The sequence below is a fragment of the Camelus ferus genome, chromosome 15, assembly GCF_009834535.1.
Source record: "Camelus ferus isolate YT-003-E chromosome 15, BCGSAC_Cfer_1.0, whole genome shotgun sequence".
NCBI lineage: Eukaryota > Metazoa > Chordata > Mammalia > Artiodactyla > Camelidae > Camelus > Camelus ferus.
This window is the reverse complement of record NC_045710.1, coordinates 20910009-20934215: the sequence shown is the minus strand read 5'-3', so window position 1 is coordinate 20934215 and position 24207 is coordinate 20910009. Positions and strand designations below refer to the sequence as shown.

Genomic DNA, 24207 nt, shown 5'->3' with positions numbered 1-24207 from the left:
TCCATAGAGCCTCTGAGAGGTGAGGTTATGATTAAAATCCAGTTTCCTGAACATAAGTCCACAGTTCATTTGAATGTTTCTTTTAGGTCGCATGTCCTGCTGTTGGCCCAGGGTAAGCTATTCTGGTTGTGTGTTTCCAAATGTCTTAGCAGTAAGTATATTCTAATGTCTAGCTTCAGCTTGACTTACTGATTTTTCTCCCACCTTTTTTCTTTCTCCTGCTCCTCTTTCTCTTTTCCTTTTTTCTCTTTCTCTCTCTTACTTTTTGACCAACTGAATACCTGACTTAATTAACCCTGTAGGTCTCAGATTTTACAGTTCTGAGGTGTCTTGCCTTAAATCACACTGCTTAGATTTGAAATGCTGTTTTTTTTTTTTTTTAATTACTGCTTTTCTTATAGAGAATTCAAACCCCTCCTTAACTAAGTTGTCCACTTCTCCATTTCCAGGAACTGGGAATTTCCTGAGGAGGGTCTTAGTGTTTTCTGTGCCCAACTTGGCCCTTTCCTCTCTTGATACATGGTCTCACTTCCCTCCCTCCTCAGCTTAAATGCCCAAGTCATCAGCAAGGTGACCCAGAGCAGCCCACCTCATGAACTATGTCTTCTTGCCTTCCAGTATCACCTGTCTGCTCTCCTGCTACTCCCACCTCTATGTCTCTCTTTTTGAGTTAAGCTTTCAGTTTCTTCCGTGTTCACCTCTGCCTATCTCAGTCTCTTCCACCACACTCTGTTTTCTCTCTTGGGAGGTCACCCAGGATTTGAGACCATGGACTTCTTAGTCAGATATCCAGGTTCACATCCTGTAACAAATCTTGTTACGTATGTACTCTGTTGTTGGGAAGTTACCCTCTCTTAACTTCCATTTGTGATCTCTGAAATAGAGATACTATTACTTCCCCTCATAGTGTTAGTGTGAATCTTAAATGAGATAATGCATAAAAATTATTTTGGAACATCCTGGTCCATAGTATGTGCACAAGGCATGTTAGTTATCACTTCTGCTCACAGTTTTAATCTTTCTGTCTTTATTTTCGTCACTTGCTCTTAACTGTTCTTTTCCATCTCCCATCCTCTAGATGGCAATGATATAAGGACAGAAGTGTCAAAATTATAGCTGTAGGCATAAGGAAGAGGCCAAATTTGTCTCAGTGGAATTTTTAAATTTTGGAGGAAAAGAATCACTGGCTTGAATTCCAACTCTGTTATTTACTTGCTATTTGACCTTAGACAGATTATTTTGCCTTTCTGAACCTGAGCAGTTTTGTCTCTGTAATGGAAATAATAATACATATCTTTCCCCAAAAGGCCACTGGGTGATGTGATACACACACACACACACACACACACACACACTCTCTCTCTCTCTCTCTCTCTCTCTCTCTCTCTTACATATGCATACGTATAGTGACTGATGCACTCAATATGCATTACTGCCTCTTTTTCTGAATTATCTAACAAAAAGGGAATATTTTTGAGATTCAGTGTGATATAATCTATGTAGAGAGGCACTTGTCATTCTTTAGGGAAAAATTTAGAAAAGCATGAGATTTAATGGAGGCATCTGTGATCACTAGGTGCAAAGGCAGTGATCCCCTTGATTATTTGGGAGAATGTTAAACCCTGGTGGCTCATCTGACGTTTCAAGTCTCTGCAGCCCCCTAGTGGCCATTGATTGTAGCTGATTCTTAGTTACTGACAAATTCCTGGAGTCAATTTGACTTTGGACAAGAATTACACAGAGAAATAAAGGCTAGAGTGGGGAAAGAAAGGGTCTGTGTTTTAGTCTTTCAAACATTTCAAGTAGAAAACTGTTCTGTCACCAGTGTGCATGCCAGTGAAATCTGATGCAAATCCAAACATACTTGCTCACATACTAGGAAAGTATTAATCTCCATGACCTTTTCTTCATCTTCCTTTTTCTTCCTCCTTCCCTTCCTCCATCAAGGTAGAAAGAAACATCACTTCTTCTCTGAATCAGGTCGTTCTTTGCTGCTCAGTGAGGGAGATTCATCTCCACTCTGTGCATCAAAGATTGTAGTTTTGTGTATGGTTCTAGTGAACCACTTGTTATAAACACAGCCATTATCCAAGTTCTGTGATAACAACTCAGGAGAGATGAAGGGAGAGAAGGGAGATACAGCCCTAACTCCACAGATGAATAAAAAAAGGTCTGCAGTTCTGAATTCTCTAAGAAGAGTGCCTGATTATTATTCCTTCCAGCCAAGTCACTCCTAGACCTTATTGGCTTGTTACTCATGGAGGGGTATAGCAGAGCAATGGTTAAGAGCACATGAATACGAGCTTGGGAGGCACGTAGGACCATGTGACTCTAGGAAAATACATTAATTCTCTGCAACTCAGTTTCCTTATCTCTAAAACTAGAATTTAAAATACGTATCTTTCAGAGAGTAAAAGAGGTGACACAAAATCAAGGACTATTCTGAGAAAACGCAGGGTGACTGAGGTCTGAAATTTATTTGTTGTAGCTGAGTCAGAACTCTGCGAGATGGCTGGCCGCGTCCCACCACCGCTAACCCCCTTGTACCCCAACTATTCCTGTGTGGATTGCGGTATCGCTAGGTTCCCAGGAATGCGTTCAATTAAATGGAAGGGTCAGAGAAGATTCTGTCTCAGGGCCCTAATCCAAGCTGAGATTTGGCAGTGTCGTGCTGTGCTGCCCTTCCTCTCCCAGTTTTATTGCTGAACTGCTTTTCTGAAGTCGGACCCGTTTAATCTCTTAAATGCAAAATCAGGGTGCTTGATTGCAAAGACCTCTTTCAGGCCTCTCATTTATCCAAAACACCCCGCTGTTAACACAGCAGCGAAATAGGGCAGAGAATCTGGAGGAGGAGAAGGAGGTAGAGGGAAAACAGATGGAGGGAGGGCGGGGCTGGCTGTGTGCTTTTCTCAATGAAAGCAGAGGCCTCTGTAGATTTGCATTGGAGCGGACCTCGCCTCTACATTGGCTTGCGGGTGCGAGCAGGGGCGGAGCTGGCCTGCGTGGGCCCAGCCACGGCGCGGAATTGGCGTTCGAGCCCCGCCCCCATTTCGGCCCCGCCCCATCTCGGCGCGCTCTCGCGGCTCCGCCAGCTGCAAGTGGTGGGCCCCCAGGCAGATGCGATGGACCGGCTCTCGGGGCAGCAGCGTCGGTAGCAGCTGGCACTCTGGCTGCCGCGGTCCGAAGGGTCGCGGGGCAGAGTCGACTTAACATCTGCCTACTGGCCAGTCACCAAAGCCATAGAAGCTGCCGATGGGTGAGGAGGGGGCAACAAGATTTCGGGTTTTCCAGCCCTGAATGCTTTCACTCCGCGGTGCCGCCGGGGCCGCTTTGGTGCCTGAGAACTCAGGAGACAAGTCGCGAGAGGAGAGCAAGGACGCTGCAAACTTGGCGCGGTGGCGGTCTGAGCCTCCGCTCCGCATCGCGAGGGCTCGATTCAGGTTCAGAAGTTCGGCAAGCGGTGCAGTCCGAACACCTCCCTCTGTAGAGAGTCGCAGGAGGGTGCGCGAGAAAGCAGCCCTTGCCCTCGGTTCCCCTCCAGACTAGGAAGAGGAGCTCGAGGAGCCGAAAGCAGCTCAGGAAGTGTCCAGAACAGCAGACATCAGCTCGGAGCCACCTTTCCCAGCAGGAAAGTTGCAGAGGATTGAAGGCCGTTCAAGAGCGTACAGACTACAGCTCAAGCGGCGGGGCGCAGGAGAGGACGGTACCCAGTTGCCATCTCCCTTCAACCATAGTAGTCCCTCTCATTCCAGAGCGCAGCGAGGTACAGACGGGGGCGCGGCACTGCGCGCAGAGCGCGAGAGACGCAAGCTCCTAGCTGCTGAACCCTTCGCTTTTCAGGGTCTCTTGACACGCCCCTGAACTTCCAGCCGCGTTTTATTGAGATTCCTGCTCACCTTCTTGCAGTTAAAGGAAAGAGAATCGGTGCACTTCCAATCCCTCTGAAGTCAGGTGGAAGGAGCCATTCAGGACCAAGGACCATTTGGAGCCCCTTCCCATTTGGGAGGAAGCGGAGGGCGAGACTGGATCTCGGAGAGTCAGGAGACTGATATAAACAGTCCCTCTCTGGCGGGATGGGAGCTATAGGGCTTCTATGGCTGCTGCTGCCACTGCTTTCAAAGGCAGCCTCGGGCTCCGGGACCGGAACCGAAACCGGCCAGCGCGTGCGTTCACCGGCCACGGGGCCGGCGCTGCAGCCCCGGGAGCCGCTTAGCTACTCTCGCCTGCAGAGGAAGAGCCTGGCGGTGGACTTTGTGGTGCCCTCACTCTTTCGCGTCTATGCCCGGGACCTGCTGCTGCCGCCCTCGTTCCCCTCAGAGCCGAGGGCTGGCCAGCTGGAGGCGCACGGCTCGCTGGCTCTCGACTGCGCCCCACTGCTCAGGCTGGTGGGGCCACCACCTGGGGTCTCCTGGACAACAGGCGGCGGCTCACCCGCCCCGGCCCCGGCACAGACGCTGTCCAGGGTGCTGAAGGGAGGCTCCGTTCGCAAGCTCCGGCGCGCCAAGCAGCTGGTGCTGGAGCTGGGAGAGGAGGCGATCTTTGAGGGCTGTATTGGGCCCCCAGATGAGGCGACTGTAGGGCTTCTCCAGTTCAACCTCAGCGAGCTGTTTAGCTGGTGGATTCGCCACGGTGAAGGGCGGCTGAGAATCCGCCTGATGCCCGAGAAGAAGGCGTTGGAAGTGGGCAGAGAGGGAAGGCTGTCCGCTGCCATCCGCGCCTCCCAGCCCCGTCTTCTCTTCCAGATCTTCGGGACCGGGATCGGTGAGCAGCTCCTGCCTGAGCATTTCGGGATTTGGTTTCTTACACACATCAATTTGCAACCTCTGTGAACTAACCCCCGTTTCCAAAACCGCAGTCCGTGGTTCTTAGCCCTCTTTCTTCCTTCCGCAAACCTCCTTCCCCAGTTAGACCGTATTTTCTTATTTTCTCCTCTACTGCAGTCACTCCCCCAGGGTTTGCCTTCCTTTCCAGCAACCAAATTGGGAAAAGAATTTCTTGTTCTTGGTAGAATGACTTTTTCTACCGACTTACACAGGATTTCAGCCAAAATTAGATGCCGTTCTTTTGGAGCCCCTGGAACAGTTGAAATTCCTCTGTTACTTCTGTGTTCCGAGAGCTTAGTTCTAGATCTCAAAACTGTTGCCCTTTTCCCCTTCCCCTTGTTCCTCTTCCTGGCCACTACAGATATGGGGAATGTGATACACTTTGTCAGAGAATGTAGAACTTCTCTTCATATTATTGAAACCCACCTGGTTATCCCCTCCATATTGGGTTACTAGGAATTGCCTCTTCTTCATTAATTCATTCTGCTCTCCACCCAACCCCAGGCTGCTATCCACTCAGACACTTGTTCTTCCTCTCAGATGTGTTGGGAGAGCCCTAGAGGAACTAAGGGACATAGGGCACGAGGGATATGTGGAGAGATGGAGGAAAGTTGCCAAGATTCTTTTCCTTTGAGGAAATCACTCTGAAGCCAGGAAGAGACAGTAGTTGATTTCCATTTCTTCCTCTGCCCTCCATCCCTTCCCTCCAATTCTGAGCTTGAATGCCTGCAGCAGCAGATCTGGATGACAGTCTCTGGCAGGCCTATTTCACTGCAGATCTCTCTGCTGGAGACTCCTGAAATGAAGTTTCTGTTTCATTACTCCCTCATTTTCTTCCTATATTCACAGAGTTGGGGGTATATATGTAGGCACTTACTTCTAACTCTTCCTATAATACCCTTTGACTAGAAAACCAGGTAGTTTTGAATGGATGTTCTCTTGTAAGACCACTGGGGAAGGACTTGTGAATAAAATATACAATGTAAATGAATGAGAAAGCACAGAAAAGAAATCATGCCTTTTAAAAGCCTACACTAATTCCATTGAGCAAAACTCAGCAGCTTTTCTATCATTCTCATCATCAGAAATAAATGAAATTCTTATGCTCCACTGGTTACTAATGTCTAGTATTAATTGGACAGAAAGCATTGAAAAAAGCCCATTGTGGAGTCACAAGTATCTCCCATGCTTGTCCCAATACACACACATATTCCCACATACACCCAGTAGTCTCATGCAGCAACGATATTCAGAAGCTGAGGTTTCTCTGTCATTGCAGAGGAAACATTCTGGTGTGTGTTCCCCAAGGAAGACAGAGTCTGGATGCATATTTCAGCATTAACATTGGTGGCATTGGCACCTAAAATGACCCCTTTGGGTCCAATGTTTAAATTTATACTATTACACAGTAAAAGGCAAGGTCTGATGAATTTGATAGTGCCTTCTGTGAACTGAGATGGGAGACCAATACTGTTGTCTCACCACAGATACTTTTGTGAAGAACAGCTGTGCTTTAATATCGTCTTGGCGTCTGTGGTTTATACATGCAACACTCTCTTTTAGTGCCTAATGTTTTTGTAATGGATATAAAAAATACTTCTCTGGGAATGCAGATTTTCTTCCACTTTCATGTCTCTGAGCGGCTCTGGAGCTCTCCCATCACCTCTTGTTAAATTACTGTAGGCCCTAGCAGTCTAGATCCAGCTATTGTCAGATGTTGGTCACAGACAAAAGAGGTCCTTTCTGCAGCCCCAAACTCACCTACTATAAACAGGCAGGTTGCATTAAGTTATCAGTGGTGTTTCTGAAGAGTTGCACGCTTAATGCTTTTGAAGAATATACTCCAGTCAAGTGTTAGATAAGAAGTTGAAGCTGCTGAGTTGGGGAGTTCCATAGAGAGATTACTGTGCTCCAGGAGCTGCTCTGCTACTGGCAGGAGGGAAGCACAATGAGCATCCCAAGTCCTCTCACAGCAACACAGTCCATTTGGCAGCTGGACCAAGCCCTTATGCATCACTTGACACATCTAGCAATGCTGGTTTTAGAAAGAGCCAGGATTCTGCCATTAAAAGGCTAGAAATTTTGGCCAAGCATTTTTCAGCAGGATTGGGATCGAATGATTATTGATGGGATCAAATAAGACACTAACTGTAACTGGATGAGCTCCTCATGACCTGCAGAGAGACAGACAGCTTATTGAAAAGCACTTCAGGCCTTATGGTGATCATACTTGGAACAGGCTGGACTCTCCTTCTCTGAGACATATACTGTCTTCAGTTAGGCAGCTGGCCATGCAAGACTAGCTTCTAGCCTTACCATTGCCTCCCCAGCCAAACTTAGATACAGTCTCCACTGCAGACTCTGTGGAGGGAGTGGACACACCCTTCTATATTGTGTTGTGTTTCACATATATCATTGTGGTTTCATTTTCTTGTATGAAAATTGAAGCTTAGGTTCTCACACTTGGATTGATTTTGCTATTTATCATGTTTGAGAAAATGGGTTTATTATTTTTATATATGCTCTGACTTATAGAAAAGGAATTTAACTATTCTGTGAGATAGGCTCTTCAATCATGCAAAGGGAAAATAGGCACAACTCAGCTAATTTCTCCCTGCTTCTGCCCAAGTGACTGACAGTCTGGTCTAAAAGGGCATGGTCTTGCTGATCTGTGGGGAGGGAAGAGGAGAGGATGGGTTTTCTGCAACCTCTTGTGGTGAGGGGCCTGGATTAGCCCATTTGTATCAGACTAAAGATAGGTTACCACTCGTGAGCAGGACCATGACTAGGAATGTGGTAAAAATGGAAAAGCACCTAGTTAGGACAAAGCAATACCTTTGTATTGCTTGCAGTTTGGGCTATCTGAGAGAACAAAAAAGGATGTCTGAGAGTAATGCATGACTTACTAATGTTTTTTCTTTGTGGATTGCTTTGAATTCATAAGTGGGATCAATGTTTCAAAGTCTGAAGCAGTTCCCCAGAGTACCCATTCATGGAGAAGGAGAGAGGCAATTGCTGGGACTGTGTAAATGGTGTTCACCATTCTGGGACAGATCAAACCTCAAAAAAGATGTCTGCCTGGAGGCTGTGACATTGCCCACAGCTCCACTTTATAACCTTTTTTGTAAATGTTTTCACATCTTGCTTCTGCCATCCTCCAGAGGATAATAACCTGTGGGATAAGAGGGCCTATTTCTCTGTTAATATCCTCCTTCCCACTCCAGGAAAGGGGATATATGACTTGGAACTTCATATGTACTATGGAGAGGCCTAAGCAATTTAAAGTAGATGTATGCAATGCAGTACACCTGACCCTTGACCTCACATATCTGTCAGTCTCTTCCCATTTTGTTTCTGGAAAGGACAAAGAGAGAGAAAGAAGATAGAGAGGTAATTGGAGCTCCCAAAAGGAATATCAGTTATTGGAGGTGAATTGGAGGAGTTGAAACTAGTCCAGAGAAGAGCAGAGAGCTGATTTAAGAGTTGAAGGGACTGATTTATGATGAAAGATGAAAAGAATTAAATATATATAGCTGGGCTAAGTGGTGATGAAGGGAAAGCCGTGGTAACAATCTACAAATCTCTGAAGAGGGAGAGTGGCAGTGAAGGATAAGAGTTCTTTAGTGTGGCCCACAAAAGTAATAGTATGAGACTTGTAGAAGGAAACTTCGGGTTGGATATCAGGGAAACCTTGTTTTCTGAAATTGATACTCCTCTGACTATTGAATAGAATTCCAGAGGAACAAACGAGTAAGGCAAGATGTGGGTCAGACAAGCCACAACATTCATAATTAATCAGTTCTATATTTTCACATGTTGAGAAGCCACAACAGACAGGAGAGCCAGAATGGGAAACAGCAGCAGGGATCAGGATCTCTTGGGATACAACTCTCGAAAGCCTCTGAGCATTGGTGTTTCCAGGAGGAAAAGAAAACAATTGCATATGTATCTTTGAAGTTTGTGGGAAATGCTTACAAGAAGATTGTTAGTATCTTGGAAAAAATATCTTGAAATTACTGTTTATTCTTCTGTTACTAGATTAAACAGAGTATTTCTCTAGGGTGTTGTCTGTATATCCAGTAGGGGGAGGCACACTCACCCAGCACTGTGCATCTTACATGTATTTAAAGGTGTGTGTGGCATCAAGTCATAGGGCAAGACAAAAGGAACCTGGGTCTTGAGAAATGAGATGAGTTCTAGATTTGGTGGAACCTCCTATTGGCTATGTGAAAACCCTTTGAAATGCTGAGAATGCATATAGCTATTTGAAAGATGAAGTTCATCTAAATCCATCTGATCCTTTCACAAATTTACAAAAGAAAAGGTCCATTAGAGGTTTGTGCTTGTGTAGGAGAAGAGTGTTAACATTAGTAAAAAGAATGCTTTTATTTATTTTTTTTCCAATTAAAAAAATCATTTTATTAGTATCCCGTGGCTGCTGTAACAAATTACTACAATCTTGGTGACTTAAAACAAATTTATTCCTTCACAGTTTCGGAGGCCAGAAGTCCAAAATCAAGTGTCAGCAGGGATGAGTTTCCTCTGAAGACTCTGGGGAGGTTCAGTTTCTTGTCTCTTCCTGTCAACTTCTGGTAGCTCCAAGTGCTTCTTGGCTTGTGATTGCATTGTTCCCATCTCTGCCTCCTTGGTCACATCTCCTTCTCCTCTGTGTGTCTGGCTCAGGGCTGCATCACTCCAGTCTCCGCCTCTGTCTTCACATGGCCTCCTTCTCTTCTGTCCATGTGTCTTTCTTTTGTGTGTCTCTTTTAAAGATTCTTGCCATTAGATTTAGGGCCTACCCAGATAGTCTTGGATGACTTCCTCTTAATTACATCTGCAAAGACTCTTTTTACAAATAAGTTAACATTCACAGGCCCTATGGATGTTTATGTGGATATATCTGTTGAGGAGCCACCGTTCGATCCACTTCAACAGTGAAAGGAGAAAAATGTCCTATTTCAAGTACCCCAGTCCCAGAGACTTAACTCACTGTAGCATCATGTAATTATATATGCACCAAGGTAGCTATCGTTGTTTTATTTTACTTGGCAGCAGAAATGAGGTTGTTAATTTTCTTTTTTTCATGTTTATCTGCACTTTAAAACATTTTTTATTGAGTTATAGTCATTTTACAATGTTGTGTCAAATTCCAGTGTAGAGCACAATTTTTCAGTTATACATGAACATACATATATTCATTGTCACATTTTTTTTTCGCTGTGAACTACCACAAGATCTTGTATATATTTCCCTGTGCTATACAGTATAATCTTGTTTATCTATTCTGTGTATGCCTGTCACTATCTACAAATTTTGAAATCCCAGTCTGTCCCTTCCCACCCCCCGCCCCCTTGGCAACCACAAGTTTGTGTTCTATGTCTATGAGTCTGTTTCTGTTTTGTATTTATGTTCTTTTTTTTTTTTTTTTTTTTTTAGACTTCACATATAAGCAATCTCATATGGTATTTTTCTTTCTCTTTCTGGCTTACTTCACTTAGAATGACATTCTCCAGGAGCATCCATGTTGCTGCAAATGGCTTTATGTTGTTGGTTTTTATGGCTGAATCGTATTCCATTGTATAAATATACCACAGCTTCTTTATCCAGTCATCTGTCAATGGACATTTAGGCTGTTTCCATGTCTTGGCTATTGTAAATAGTGCTGCTATGAACATCGGGGTGCAGGTGTCATTTTGAAATAGGATTCCTTCTGGATATATGCCCAGGAGTGGGATTACTGGGTCATATGGTAAGTCTATTCCGTCTATTCCTAGTCTTTTGAAGAATCTCCATACTGTTTTCCACAGTGGCTGCACCAAACTGAATTCCCACCAGCAGTGTGGGAGGGTTCCCTTTTCTCCACAGCCTCTCCAGCATTTGTCATTTGTGGACTTTTCAATGATGGCCATTCTGACTGGTGTGAGGTGATACCTCCTTGTAGTTTTGATTTGCATTTGTCTGATAATTAGTGATATTGAGCATTTTTTCATGTGCCTATTGATCATTTGTATGTCTTCCTTGGAGAATTGCTTGTTTAGGTCTTCTGCCCATTTTTGGATTGGGTTGTTTGTTTTTTTCTTATTAAGTCATATGAGCTGCTTATATATTCTGGAGATCAAGCCTTGGTCGGTTTCATCATTTGCAAAATTTTTCTCCCGTTCTGTAGGTTGTCATTTTGTTTTACTTATAGTATGAATGCTTTTATAAGGCAGTTTTGTCTGCTGAAGTTGAGGAGGGACTGGCCTGTGGGTGGGAGAAGAAGGGAAGAGTTGTGTGGGCAGAAGTTGCAGCCTACTGCCACTCTTAGGATCACTGCCTGATAACTTCACTTCATGAGAATTTGCTGAGCCTGGCTTGTAAAGGACATTTTGCCTTTCTTTATAACCATTATTAATGTCCTGTTACAGTCATATGGGACTTTATAAATCACTTTCACAATTACTATTTTTACCAATCCTACAATAGGAAGGGCAAGTATTTGCTTTATTTTGTAAATGGGGTAACTGGAATCCAGAAGTTTGATAACACATTATCAAGGTCATTCAGATAAAAAGTTTTAGATCTGGAAACTTTTACTTATGTGTTGAGAGGTTATGAGTTGCAAATGACATGGTAGGTACTAATTAGGACCACAGATCTCCTTGCTTTCAAATCAGAGCTCTTTCCAACTAAGGGAAGCATCTCACAGTGCATATTACAAACAATCAAGACACATAAATAGATAAAAATATTTACATTATCCTTGTCAGAAGGCCATATGATAAATATTTGATGGGCAATAGCCATGACCTGGAAGCGTTTCTTAAAATCTTTAAGTCCCAGTTTCATCATTGGAAAAATGGGTATAGTTTATAGTTCCTGTCTCAAGATGTTATCATGAATATTAAATTAGATGATGCATGTAAATCCTTAACCTAATGCCTGACACATCATAAACTGCTCTGTCAGTATGAATAATTATAAGTTTTCCTAGAAGCAGCAACACTTCAGCATCTGGTTGTGCAGGTTGTGTACTCTGCAATTCCAAGTGTTCCATATATATTTTAGTTTATTTGAATGGCGCTACATAGAGTTGTACAGTCTTCATGTGTGGCAATACATGGCAACCCTGGCAGCAGTTGCGATACTGTGGGTTTCCCATACAGCTAATAACTTCTAACTCCCGAGAGCTGAGAGATGAGATTCGGTGAAAATGCAGAGTGACCAGGGTGGTAGTTTCTATTATCCCATCGTGGAAACCCTGTCTTTCCCAGAACTGTGGTTGAGAAGGATTAAGGTGTGGTATTTATTTTATTCCAATCAACTAGCATTCTCTTAAAGGTCTTTTGACCTTCGATTCAGTCCAGAGATTCAAACAGCTCATTTATAATCCAATTCTACTCTGCTATAGAAGAAAAGAAGAAACCAAGAAACAAAACCTTAACTTTATGAAAGTATGAAAACTAATACTGAGGAAGAAAAAGAGACATTAAAAGAGTAGTTTTCAGTTGGTGGATCTTCCCTAGCTGAATGTGATCTGTGCAGTCAGGTCCCACTATGTCCAGAGACATGCTGGACCACTGACCTCTGATAAATCTTTTATTGTAAGTAGCTGGAGCTGTGCCCTTCCTGTACATTTCTAGCCTCACAATTAATTGTCAAGTGAGGGATGGAAAGTACCAACTGGTTAATGGACATGAACCCATGAAAAGCAATTAAAATTTTGAGATTCTGTGGAGACACATAGCTCAGGTACTTGAATGGAAGGCTGTCTTAGGAAGGTTCCTCAATCTAAAAGAAGCTGTTAAGCATCCACACTGCATTTTGTAGGTGATTTTTTTTAATGAGCCATAGCTGAGCCACTGCCTCCAAAAGAAGCACATGGACATCATCTCCGCTTGGGAGTAGATGAGGATAAGTGTTGGTGAAGATGGTTACAGGTCCAGGGGTTATGTGGAAAGAGCTATGAATAGAGCTAGCAAGGAGCCCTATGGATGTCTTCTGTGGTGTGGCCACTGTTTCTTAACCTAGTGAAGTCCCAGGCTCTTCTACTCAATCACAGTGTGAGTTAGGAACAGTTAAAAGTGAGTGTCGGCCTGGTGGTGAAGTAGTGAGAGGGTAGGAGGCATCCTAGTACCTTTTTGGGTGAGCCAGTTTTCTTAGAACAACTTTTTTTCTTTAGTAAATCTTGTGATGAATTTTCCAGCTGGGCTGTTCTGAGCTTGGGTCCTTTCCCAGGGAAATTCAATCAGATTCACTTGGTGATATAACATAGGAATTACAGAAAGTGGGAGGTCCCAGGTCAGGGCAGGAGGAGAGCTCTCTTGGGGCAGCTACACCTAACCACGTGCTTAATTAAGAGTCTTTGTTCCTTGAATCATCCTCTTCTAGCTAAGTAATAACAGGTACATGAAGAGATAGGCAGGCAGAATTCCCAGGAGTAAGGGAAAGTATTAAAAAAAAGTATGAAAATAAAGGAAATCTAAACAAGCTTAAAGGAAATCAGGCAACTAGCCAAAGGAAATCAGAAGGAAAATTTAAACCATTGGCTGTGTTTTTCTTTTACTCTTATTTGTGTTTTATTTAGTTTTTATTGGAGTATGGGTTCATGAGGGTGGCACAGGCAGAAATCCTTTATAAATTCTTTCTACATTCTCAGTCAAGATAATTAGGATAAATATTCTTTGGTGAACATGAGTGTTGAAGATGAGTGTTCGTGAGGATGGTTATAGATTAGGAGCTAGAAGGCCTAGATTCTATTATGATATTTGCCCTTTATTAGCTTTGAAATCTTGTGCAACTCCCTTAAGCTTCCTGAGCCTCTGGGTTTTTGTTCCTAAAGGAGATAATATAGATCTTGTCTTGACTGTCTCATGGAGTCGTTATGAGCATTGTATGAGATAACCTGTGTGGAAGGCTCCAGTGTGGATTATTCAGAAATAAATATATAAGGCAGTAGAAGAATGAATACACAATATCAGAAAGGTACTGAAGTTCTGCTTTATTCATCCATGGTTTCAGCCAACCCTTGGCATTAAAAACAGCAGTACAAGGTTTCAGACTTTGAGGCAGGCCTTGAGGTTCAGTAACAGCCCAGCAACACTGAAAAGGAGTTGTGTAGCTCCTCCTCAAGGTTCCTAAAAATGAAGTTCTTTCATTGAAATCAATTTGCCTAATTCCAGACTTTTCTGAAAGTGAATCTCTGGTAGTGGAACAGAGGCACCTAAATTTTAACATCAGAAAATTATTTGTTTTTAAATTGAAGGATGACAAATTCAATAAAGTGGATTGAGTGCATTGATCTTGTGTACTGCTTGATGATAATTCACACATACAACATCCATGTAATCACCACCCAGATGAAGATACAAGACATTTACAGCATCCCCAGAAAGTTCCCTCCTATCTTTTGCCAGTCTGAGTCTACCCCCCACCAAAGATAACCATCCTTCTAATTTCCATATCATCAGTTAATTTTGCCTATTTTTGAACTTCATGTAGATGGAATCATATCACATATACTATTTTGTATCTGGCTTCTTTTATTCAGCATGATTTCTGTGGGATTCATCAATGTCATTGTGTGTACCAGCTTTCTTTCTTTTTCTTAAATTGCTGTGTTGTATTCCTTTATATTAATATAACACCAATTTTTCTGCATGTATATATATACACACATATATTTGCTTTCATATTCTTTTTCATTAAAGGTTATTTCAAGGTATTGCACACAGTTCCCTGTGCTATACAGAAGAAATTTGTTTTTTATCTATTTTATATATAATGGTTAACCTTTGCAAATCTCAAACTCCCAAATATATCCCTTCCTACACCCCTTCCCCCAAGTAACCATAAAATTGTTTACTATGTCTGTGAGTCTGTTTCTGTTTTGTAGATGAGTTCATTAGCGTCCTCTTTTTTCTTTTCTTTTTTTCTTTTAGATTCCACATATGAGTGATATCATATGGTATTTTTCTTTTTCTTTCTTACTTACTTAGAATGACAATCTCCAGGTCCTTCCATGTTGCTGCAAATGGCATTATTTTATATATATATATATATATTTTTTTTATCACTGAGTAGTATTCCATTGTATAAATATACCACAACTTCTTTATCCAGTCATCTGTCGATGGACATTTAGGTTATTTCCATGTCTTGGCAATTGTATATAGTGCTGCTGTGAACATTGGGGTGCTTGTATCTTTTCGAATTAGAGTTCCCTACAGATATATGCTCAGGAGTGGGGTTGCTGGATCATATGGTCTTTTTTTTTTTTTTTTTTGAGGAATCTCCATACTGTTTTCCATAATGGCTGCACCAGAATACATTCCCACGAACAATGTAGGAGGGTTCCCTTTTCTCCACACCCTCTCCAGCAGTTATTGTTTGTGGACTTTCAAATGATGGCCATTCTGACTGGTGAGATGATACCTCATTGTAGTTTTCATTTACATGTCTCTGATAATTAGCAATATTGAGCATTTTTTCATGTGCCTATCGGCCATTTGTATATCTTCGTTGGAGAATTGCTTGTTTAGGTCTTCTGCCCATTTTTGGATTGGGTTTTTTTTTTTATTAAGTTGTATGAGCTCTTTATGTATTCTGGAAATTAAGCTTTTGTTGGTCACATTATTTGCAAATATTTTCTCCTATTCCATAGGTTGTTGTTTTGTTTTGCTTATGGTTTCCCTTGCTGTGCAAAAGCTTATAAGTTTAATTAGGTCCCATTTGTTAATTTTTGCTTATATTTCTATTGCCTGGTTTGGCTGCCCTAGGAGAACATTGCTAAGATTTATGTCAGAGAATGTTTTACCTATGTTCTCTTCTAGGGGGTTTATCGTATTTTGTCTTATATTTAAGTCTTTAAGCCATTTTGAGTTTATTTTTGTGTATGGTGTGAGGGAGTGTTCTAACTTCATTGAATTACATGCTGCTATCCAGTTTTCCCAATACCACTTGCTGAAGAGACTGTCTTTTTTTCATTGTGTATTCTTGCCTCCTTTGTTGAAGATTAATTGACTGTAGATCTGTGGGTTTATTTCTGGGCTCTCTGTTCTGTTCCATTGAGCCATATGTCTGTTTTTGTGCCAATACCACACTGTTTTGATTACTTACTGTAGCTCTGGAGTATTGTCTGAAGTCTGAGAGGGTTATTCCTCCAGCTTTCTTCTTTTTCTTCAAAATTGCTTTGGCAATTCTAGGTCTTTTGTGATTCTACATAAATTTTAGGATTGTTTGTTCTAGTTTTGTGAAAAATGTCCTGGGTAATTTCATAGGGATCTCATTAAGTCTGTAGATTGCCTTGGGCAATATGGCCATTTTAACGATAATTGATTCTTCCAATCCAAAAGCGTGGGATATCTTTCCATTTCTTTAGGTCATCTTTAATTTCCTTAATCAATGTTTTGTAGTTCTCCATGTCTAAGTCTTTCACCTCCTTGGTCAGATTTATTCCTAAGTATTTTATTGTTTTGGATGAGATTTTAAAGGGGATTGTTTCTTTACTTTATTTTCCTGCTATTTCATTGTTAGTGTAAAGAAATGCACTTTTGAATGATGGCCATTCTGACTGGTGTGAGATGATACCTCATTGTAGTTTTGATTTACGTGTTTCTGATAATTAGCAATATTAAGCTAATTGAGCAATACTGATTTCTGTATGTTAATCTTATATCCTGCTACCTTTCTGAATTCTTTTATCAGTGTTAGTAGTTTTTGTGTGGCATTTTTAGGGTTTTCTATATATAGTATCATGTCATCCCCATATAGTGACAATTTTACCTCTACTCTTACAATTTGGGTCCCTTTTATTTCTTTTTCTTGCCTGATGGCTATGGTTAGGACTTCCAAGGCTATGTTGAATATAAGTGGTGAGAGTGAGTATCCTTGTCTTGTTCCAGGTTTTAGTGGGAAGGCTTTCAGTTTTTCACTGTTGGGTATTATGCTGGCCATGGGTTTGTCATAAATAATAGCTTTTATTATGTTAATGTATGTTCCCTCTATACCCACTTTAGTGAGAGTTTTTATCATAAATGGGTGTTGAATTTTGTCAGATGCTTTTTTTTATCTATTGAGATTATCATGTGATTTTTGTCTTTTCTTTTGTTGATATGGTGTATCACAGTGATTTGTGTATGTTCAATCATCCTTGTGTCTCTGGGATGAATCCACCTTGATCATGGTGCATGATCTTTTTTATGTGCTGTTGGATTCTGTTTGCTAATATTTTGTTGAGGATTTTTGTATCTGTGTAATGTAACACTATTTATTTATACATTTTCCTATCAAGGAATTGGACTTGTGGGAAATGAAAAAAGTAAGACACTATTCCAATAATAAGTAGAATAAGTCAAAGATCTGGGGTTGAAGCCCTGTCCTGCCATTTACTGGCCCAAAGCTATTTATTTTCTTCTTTGAACTTGTTTTCTTATTTATAAAGTGAGAAAAATAATATCTATCTCCCAGGGTTATCGTGAGAAGTAAATAAGATAAAGCATGTACTAAGCCCTGACACACAGTTGGTATTCAACAAGTGTTTGTTTTTTCCCCAGTTCTTGATTGTATTTTTTCCATTGGTGGCCAGAATGTATAACTTCAAAAGCTTCCTAAAGCAGGGAAGGGGGGCCTTGTTAGAAGTGAGATCATTAACTCACAGAGAGAAAAGTAACAATCAAGGACTATGTAAGTTACATGTAATAAGTCTTAATGAATAATTTTATTTATAAATAAAATAATTTTAATAAAACAACTACTTCTTGTAGTCACTCTTAAAATTAACAAATAAAATAAAATACTCAATAAAGAAATCAAAAATTTAAAAATTCTTTGGTCTTATATTCAGGTTGGTTAAAGGAGAGGGGAAAAAGTGTAAAGGAGACAGAAAAAGGAGGGTAGAAACACAACCACATTTACACGAAGGAGAGACAAAACTGAGAATGACAGAGATATAAGTGGAGAAACAGAGAGAGGAATGTGTAAGAAGAGGTAACCCAGGAAAATAGAAGGCAGGAATTATCTTCCAGAGACTGAGCTGTATAGATATGGAAAAAGAGATCAAAAAAGTGATAGAGAATAGGAGGAGGGACTGGGGAGGAGGAGGGAAAGAACTCCTAATTATTTTTGGTCTGGAAGGTAACATCTGATTTGATTTCTGTCACAATAGATTAGTTTTGTCTGTTCTTAAGACTCATATAGATGGAATCATACACTATAATTTCTTTTGTGTCTGGCTTCTTTCACTTATAATTCTAATGCTTTTAAGATTTTTTTGTGTTGTTGTGTGTATTAGCAGTTTGTTTCTTTTTAATTGCTGAATAGTATCCCATTGTATGACTGTAAAGTTGATCCTTGAACAGTACGGGTTTGAACTGAGGGCCCACTAATGTGTGGATTTTTTCAACAGTAAATACCACACAATCTACAGTTGGTTGAATCTGCTAATGCAGAACCGCAGATATGGGGGAACTAAACCCCATTTTGGGAGGGCTTGACTATAAATTATTTGCAGATTTTTGACTGCAAGGAGGGTAGGTGCCCCTAACTTGTGCATCGTTCAAGGATCAACTATATTACAATTTGTTTATCCATTCATCTGTTAATGGACGTTTAGATTGTTTCTAATTCAGGACTCTCATGACTAAAGCTGTTATGAACATTTTGTGTATAATTTATTTCATGGGCATACATTGTTAATTATCTTAAGTCCATTATGAAATTGTTGGATTGTATGGTTAATGCTACATTTGACTTTATTAGAAGAACTTTATTAGAAGAAAAACTGTTTTTCCAAGGTAATTGTACCACTTTATACTCCCACCAATAATGTATGAGTGTTCTACTAACTTCACATCCTTGAAAATGCTTATTATTGTCAATGAGTGGTAGTATCTCATTGTGTCTTTAATTTGTATTTCTATATATTAGTTATGCAGTGTTGCATAGGAAATCACCCCCAAACTAGTGGCTCAAAATAATAATAATTTATTATCTTTTATAGTTTCTATAAAAGATAGAAATTTGGGAACAGCTTGACTTGGTGATTTTTGCGTGGAATCTCTCATGAGATTGCAGTCAGATATCGGCCGAAGCTGCAATCATCTTAAAGCTGGACTAGAGCTGCAGGATTTACTTACAAGGTGCTTTGCTCACATGGTTGATGCTGGCTATTGGTGAGATCTCAGTTCTTCACCAGGTGGTCCTCTCCACAGAGCTGCTGGAACATCGTTTTGACATGGTGTTTGGCTTCCCTCAGGATGAGCATCTATTGAGATGATCATACAGTTTTTCTGTTTCATCTTTTTTTTTTAAATATGATGAATTACAGTGTTTAATTTTCAAATGTTGAATTAACTTTGCGTTTGCTGGATAAACCCCACATCATCATGACTTATTATCCTCTTTACATACTGGTGGATCAGCTCATTAATACCTTGTTGAGAATTTCTGCATGTATATTCTTGAAGATTACTGGTCTAGAGTTTTCTTTTCTTGTCTTTGACAGGCTTTAGGGTCTAGGTAATGCTGTGCTTATGAAATGTGTTGGGAAATGCTCCCTCTTCTATTTTTCCTGTAAAAGAATTACAAGTTTTTCTTTCTTGAAGTTTTGTTTAGTAGAATTTGCTACTGAAGCCATCTTGGCCTGGTTTAGTCTTTGCTGGGATTTTTATAGTTACTAACTATATTTATTCAATAATAATTATGGGATTTTTCAGCTTATATATTTATTTTGAGTGAACTTTCACAGTTTGTAATCTTCAAGAAGTTGGTTCATTTCATCTAAGTTGTTGAATTAATGCAAGTTAAATTGTTCATAGTATTTTCTTATTCTTTTTTATGTCTGTAGGGTCACTAGTGATATCATTTCTTTTATACTTGATGCTGGTAATTTGCATCAGCTCTCTTTTCTTTGTTGTCATTCTGGCCAGAGAATGACCAGCTTACCAAGTTTATTGATATTTTTGTGATATCTTTTTGTGGTATTGATTTCTTCCATTATTTTGCTTTAAATCTCACTGATTTCTGCTCTTATTTTATTATCTTTCCTTCATTTTCTTTGCCTTGGGTTTAATTTGCTCCTCTTGTTTCTAATTTTTTAAGGTGAGAGCTTAGATCATTGATTTGAAATGTTTCTTCTTTTTCTACTATAATCATGTAATGCTAAAATTTCCTCAATAATTGCTTTAGCTGCATTGTACAAATATCATTATGTTGTAATGAAATTTTATTTATATTCAGTTACAAATATTTTATAATTTTCCATTTGGCTTTCTCTTTGACCAAAGGTATATATAAGTATGTTTAATTTCTGAATACTTGGGCAATTTTCCAGATATTTTTCTCTTACTGATTTCTAGTTTAATTCTCATATGGTCTGAAAACATACTTGGTTTGATTTCAATTATTTAAAATTAGTTAAGATTTGCTTTATGGCCCCTGTCTTGCTGAATGTTCCATGTATACTTGAAAAGAACATATTTTTTGTTGTTGTTGGGTGGAATGTTCAATCAATGTCAATTAAGTCAATTTGGTTAATAGTGTTGTTCAGGTCTTTTATATCCTTGCTGGTTGTTCTATCCATTCTGTGTATTGCCAGTAGAGGAATGCTGAGCTCTCCAGTTTTTTGTTTTGCCTCTTTCTCCTTTCAATTCTATTGTTTTGCTTCTCTATTTTGAAGGTTTATTAGATGCCTATACACATTTAGGATTATGTCTTCTTTTTTTAAAAAATTGAAGTACAGTCAGTTATAGTGTGTCAGTTCTGGTGTATAGCATAATGTTTCAGTCATGCATATACATACATGCATTCATTTTCATATTCTTTTTCATTAAAGGTTACTGTGAAGATATTGAATATGGCTCCTTGTTCTATGCAGAAGAAATTTCTTTTTAGGATTATGTCTTACTGATAATTTGACTCTTTTATTATTATGTAATATCTCTTTTTATCTCTGGTGATGTTCATATTTTGAATTTTACTTTGATTGATACTAATATAGCCATTCCAACTTTCTTTTGATTAGTGTTTGCGTGGTGTATCTGTTTTGTTCTTTTACTTTTAATCCAAGTATTTAAAGTGGATTTCTTGAAGAAAATATATGGTTGGATTTTATGTGTTTTTTTTTTAATTCAGTGTCACAATCTCTGTCTTGGTGTGCTAAGCCACTTATATTTAATATTATAATCAATATGGTTAGATTTAGGTCTATTGTATTATTATTATTACTACTACTACTACTATTATTATCATTTTTTCTCTCTGAATTTTGGTCTTGTCCCTTTCCTAACATTTTTTGAGTTAGTTGAATATATTTTAATATTTGTTTTAATTTTCTATTTTTTTGGCTACATCTCTGTATTAATATTTTAGTGTTTGCTCTTGGGATTTTGTATATGTCAAGAGAGAGGAGAGAAAGAGAAAGAGGGAAAGAGAGAGACTTTTGCAGTTTTACTTTGAATTGACATTTTGCTACTTCAAGTAAAATATAGAAGGCTTACAACTATATAGTTTCCTTTACCCTATCCCTTAATGTTACAGTTGTCATATGTGTTATACCTGCATAATTTAAAATCCTACTAGACAGTATCTGTAATTTTTCTTTTGGCAGTTATTCATATTTTAAATAACTTAAGAGGATAAAACTAGTCCTTTATATTTACTCAGATATGTACCATCTCTTGCTTTTTTCCCTATTTTATTATTTGCTATCAATCTAAAGAATTCCCTTTTCATTTCTTTTAGAATAGGCCTTCTGGTAACAAATTCTCTTAGTTTTATTCTTATCTGAGGATGTCCTTATTTTACCTTCATTTACGAAAAATATTTTCCTGGCTACAAAAGTCTGGATTGACAGTTGTTTTCTTTTTGCTCTTTAAGAATGTTATTTCTCTGTCCTTCACAGTTTCTGATGAACATTCTGTCATTAAATTGTTCTTTCCTATGTATAGCTATTTTCAAGATATTTTCTTTGTCTTTGGTTTTCAGAAGTTTATGATGAGTCTGTGTATGAAATTTTATTTGACTTTATCCTGTTTGCAGTTGGTTGAGATTCTTAATCTGTAAGTTTATGTCTTTCATGATATTTAAGGAGTTTCCAGCCATTATTCCCCATCCTCCACCCTGAACCAGTGTCTTTCTCCTCCCCTCTGGAACTCAAATTGCACAACTGTTAGAACTGTTGTTATTGTCTTACATGCTCTTGAGGCTCTGCTGATTTTTTTTTCAATTTTTCCTTTCAGTTCTGTAGATTGGACAGTTTCTATGATCTGTCCTCAAGTTTACTGAATCTTCACTCTTCGCTTATCTCCATTTTGCTATAATTTTTATTTTAGATATATTTTTCAATTTAAATTTTCATTACAAAATAACTTCTATTTACCTACTGATGAGGACCACCTTTCCATCTATTTTTCCAGAATGCTTACTTTTATCTGATGGGAACATAAATACAGCTTCATTTTAAAAAGTCTTTGATAATTTCAACATCTGATTATCTTGTTATTGCCATCTGTTGGTTATCTTTCTCTTACAGATTGGTCACTTTTTTGTTGCTTTGCTTCATATATTTAGATTGCATCCGGGAAATTTTGAACATTATGCTGTTTGGTCTGAGACTTGAATGTGGTTTAAACCTTAGTTTTGTTCTTTAAGCCTTTGTTATGTTGCTCTGAGTCTGTCCACACATGTGCTGCTCACAGGTGAACTGGAACCCTGGGCTAATTTCTTCACAAATTTGGCATATTTCCTTCTCCAGCTCTCTTCTCTTTGGGATTTTCTTTAAATTCAGTTTTACCTACTTGTACCACTGTGGCACAGCTCTTGCAACTAGAGTTGCCTTCAGGCAAAACAGAGAGGTAATAAAGAGAAACGAAACAGGGATTCCCTCCACACTCTTTGGCTTAAAGTGGCCCTTTTCCCCAAGTCCTCTGGCCTGAAAGATGTCGTTTTTACAGGGTTTCTGTTACAGTTTTGGCTGCTGATGTCACCAGCCATGCTAACTGTCCTGAGTGCTTATAATACGGTAAGAAAAAGAGAAGAATAAACAAAGAAATGGAGATTTCCTTCCAAACTCTCTGGGTCACAAGGCCCTTTTCCTGGCCTTTTGGTCAGATAGAAAGGATTTCTTGGGGGAATTTTAGCACCACCACCTCAGCTTTGCTGGGTGCCTGCATTTGGCTTATCGATGAAAGAGAAAAGAGGTAAAAACAGAAAACTCACCTCCTTTTGGGTTACTTTCCCAAGTTTGACTTTCTTCCTCAGTATTTCCGATTTTATTTACTTTTGAGAGTTCCTTGATGGTTTTTTTTATACTTTGTCCAGAGTTTTTGGTTGTAAGCAGCAGGATAAATAGAATTTAGTGGGCTTACTCCACCTTGCTATGTTGGAAGTTCCTTGTTCCTTTTTGAATGAGTTTCCATTTGCAATGTTTTTCTTTCAGCCATTAATATTTAATGTTATGCCATTCTTCTGTATTTAAATTTGCTTAGATTCTGTTTGCTTTTTTTTTTTTTTTTTGCTTTTATTTTAAAGATTCTCACTAGATACACTTCTAGGTTTATAGCACTTTAATGTTGTTGTGTTGTTACATGGTTTGCACTGTTTCTGATCAGAATTTAGAGGAATTTTATCTGTATTTCCCCTTATGTCTCCCTCCATGCATCCCATGGCTGCTTTAGGAGTTTGTGTTTATTATGGGATTTCAGCAGTTTAATTGTGATGTGTCTTGTGGTTTTCTTTGTGTTTTTCTTGCTTGGAGGTTTTTGAGACACCCTTGGTTTTGTAGGTTTATTTTTTTCCATCATGTTTAGAAATTTTTCAATTTTTTTCTCCTCCCTCTTCCTAATAATCTAATTATAATTATGTTAGACAATGAATCTGTTCCCATGATTCATTAAGGGTCTGTTCACTTTTTTTGTCAACCGTCTTTCTTTCTATACTTCTGTCTGGTTAGATTTTACTGTTTGTCTTAAAGTTCATTATGTTTTTTACTGCAATGTCTAATCTGCTGATAAACCAGCCCATCAAATATATTTTCAGGTTAGATATTACATTTTTTTCAGATCCAGAATTTCTATTTCCGTTTATGTTTCTCTCCTTGTTATATTTACATTTTTTAAAAGTCCTTGAACATATTTATAATAGCTGTTTTAAAGTTCTTTCTGAGGCATTCTGGTACAATGGCAAAGAGCACAGCCATTAGAATCAGATTGTCTGGGTTCGGATCTTAGCCTTAATTCTTAGAAGCTGGGTTGCCGTAGGCAAGTTATTTAACATTTTTGTGCTTTAGTTTCCTCACAAGGGTACAAAGAGATTACTTTTCTTGGAAGGCTATTGTGAAAATAAATTAGATAATAAAACATAATGCTGTTAGAACAATAGTGCCTTGAACATAATAAGCACTCAATAA

The 24207-nt window shown here is 39.2% G+C and overlaps 1 protein-coding gene across 1 annotated transcript in view; it reads left to right on the top strand.

Annotated features, from left to right (window-relative positions):
• The first annotated feature begins 4051 nt into the window (after positions 1-4051).
• ALK (ALK receptor tyrosine kinase) overlaps positions 4052-24207 on the top strand; it is a 678293-nt gene continuing 658137 nt past the window's right edge. Inside the window, 1 exon segment of the mRNA XM_032497290.1 lies at positions 4052-4761. Coding sequence (XP_032353181.1) covers positions 4074-4761 — 688 coding nt within the window. The 5' untranslated portion in view covers positions 4052-4073.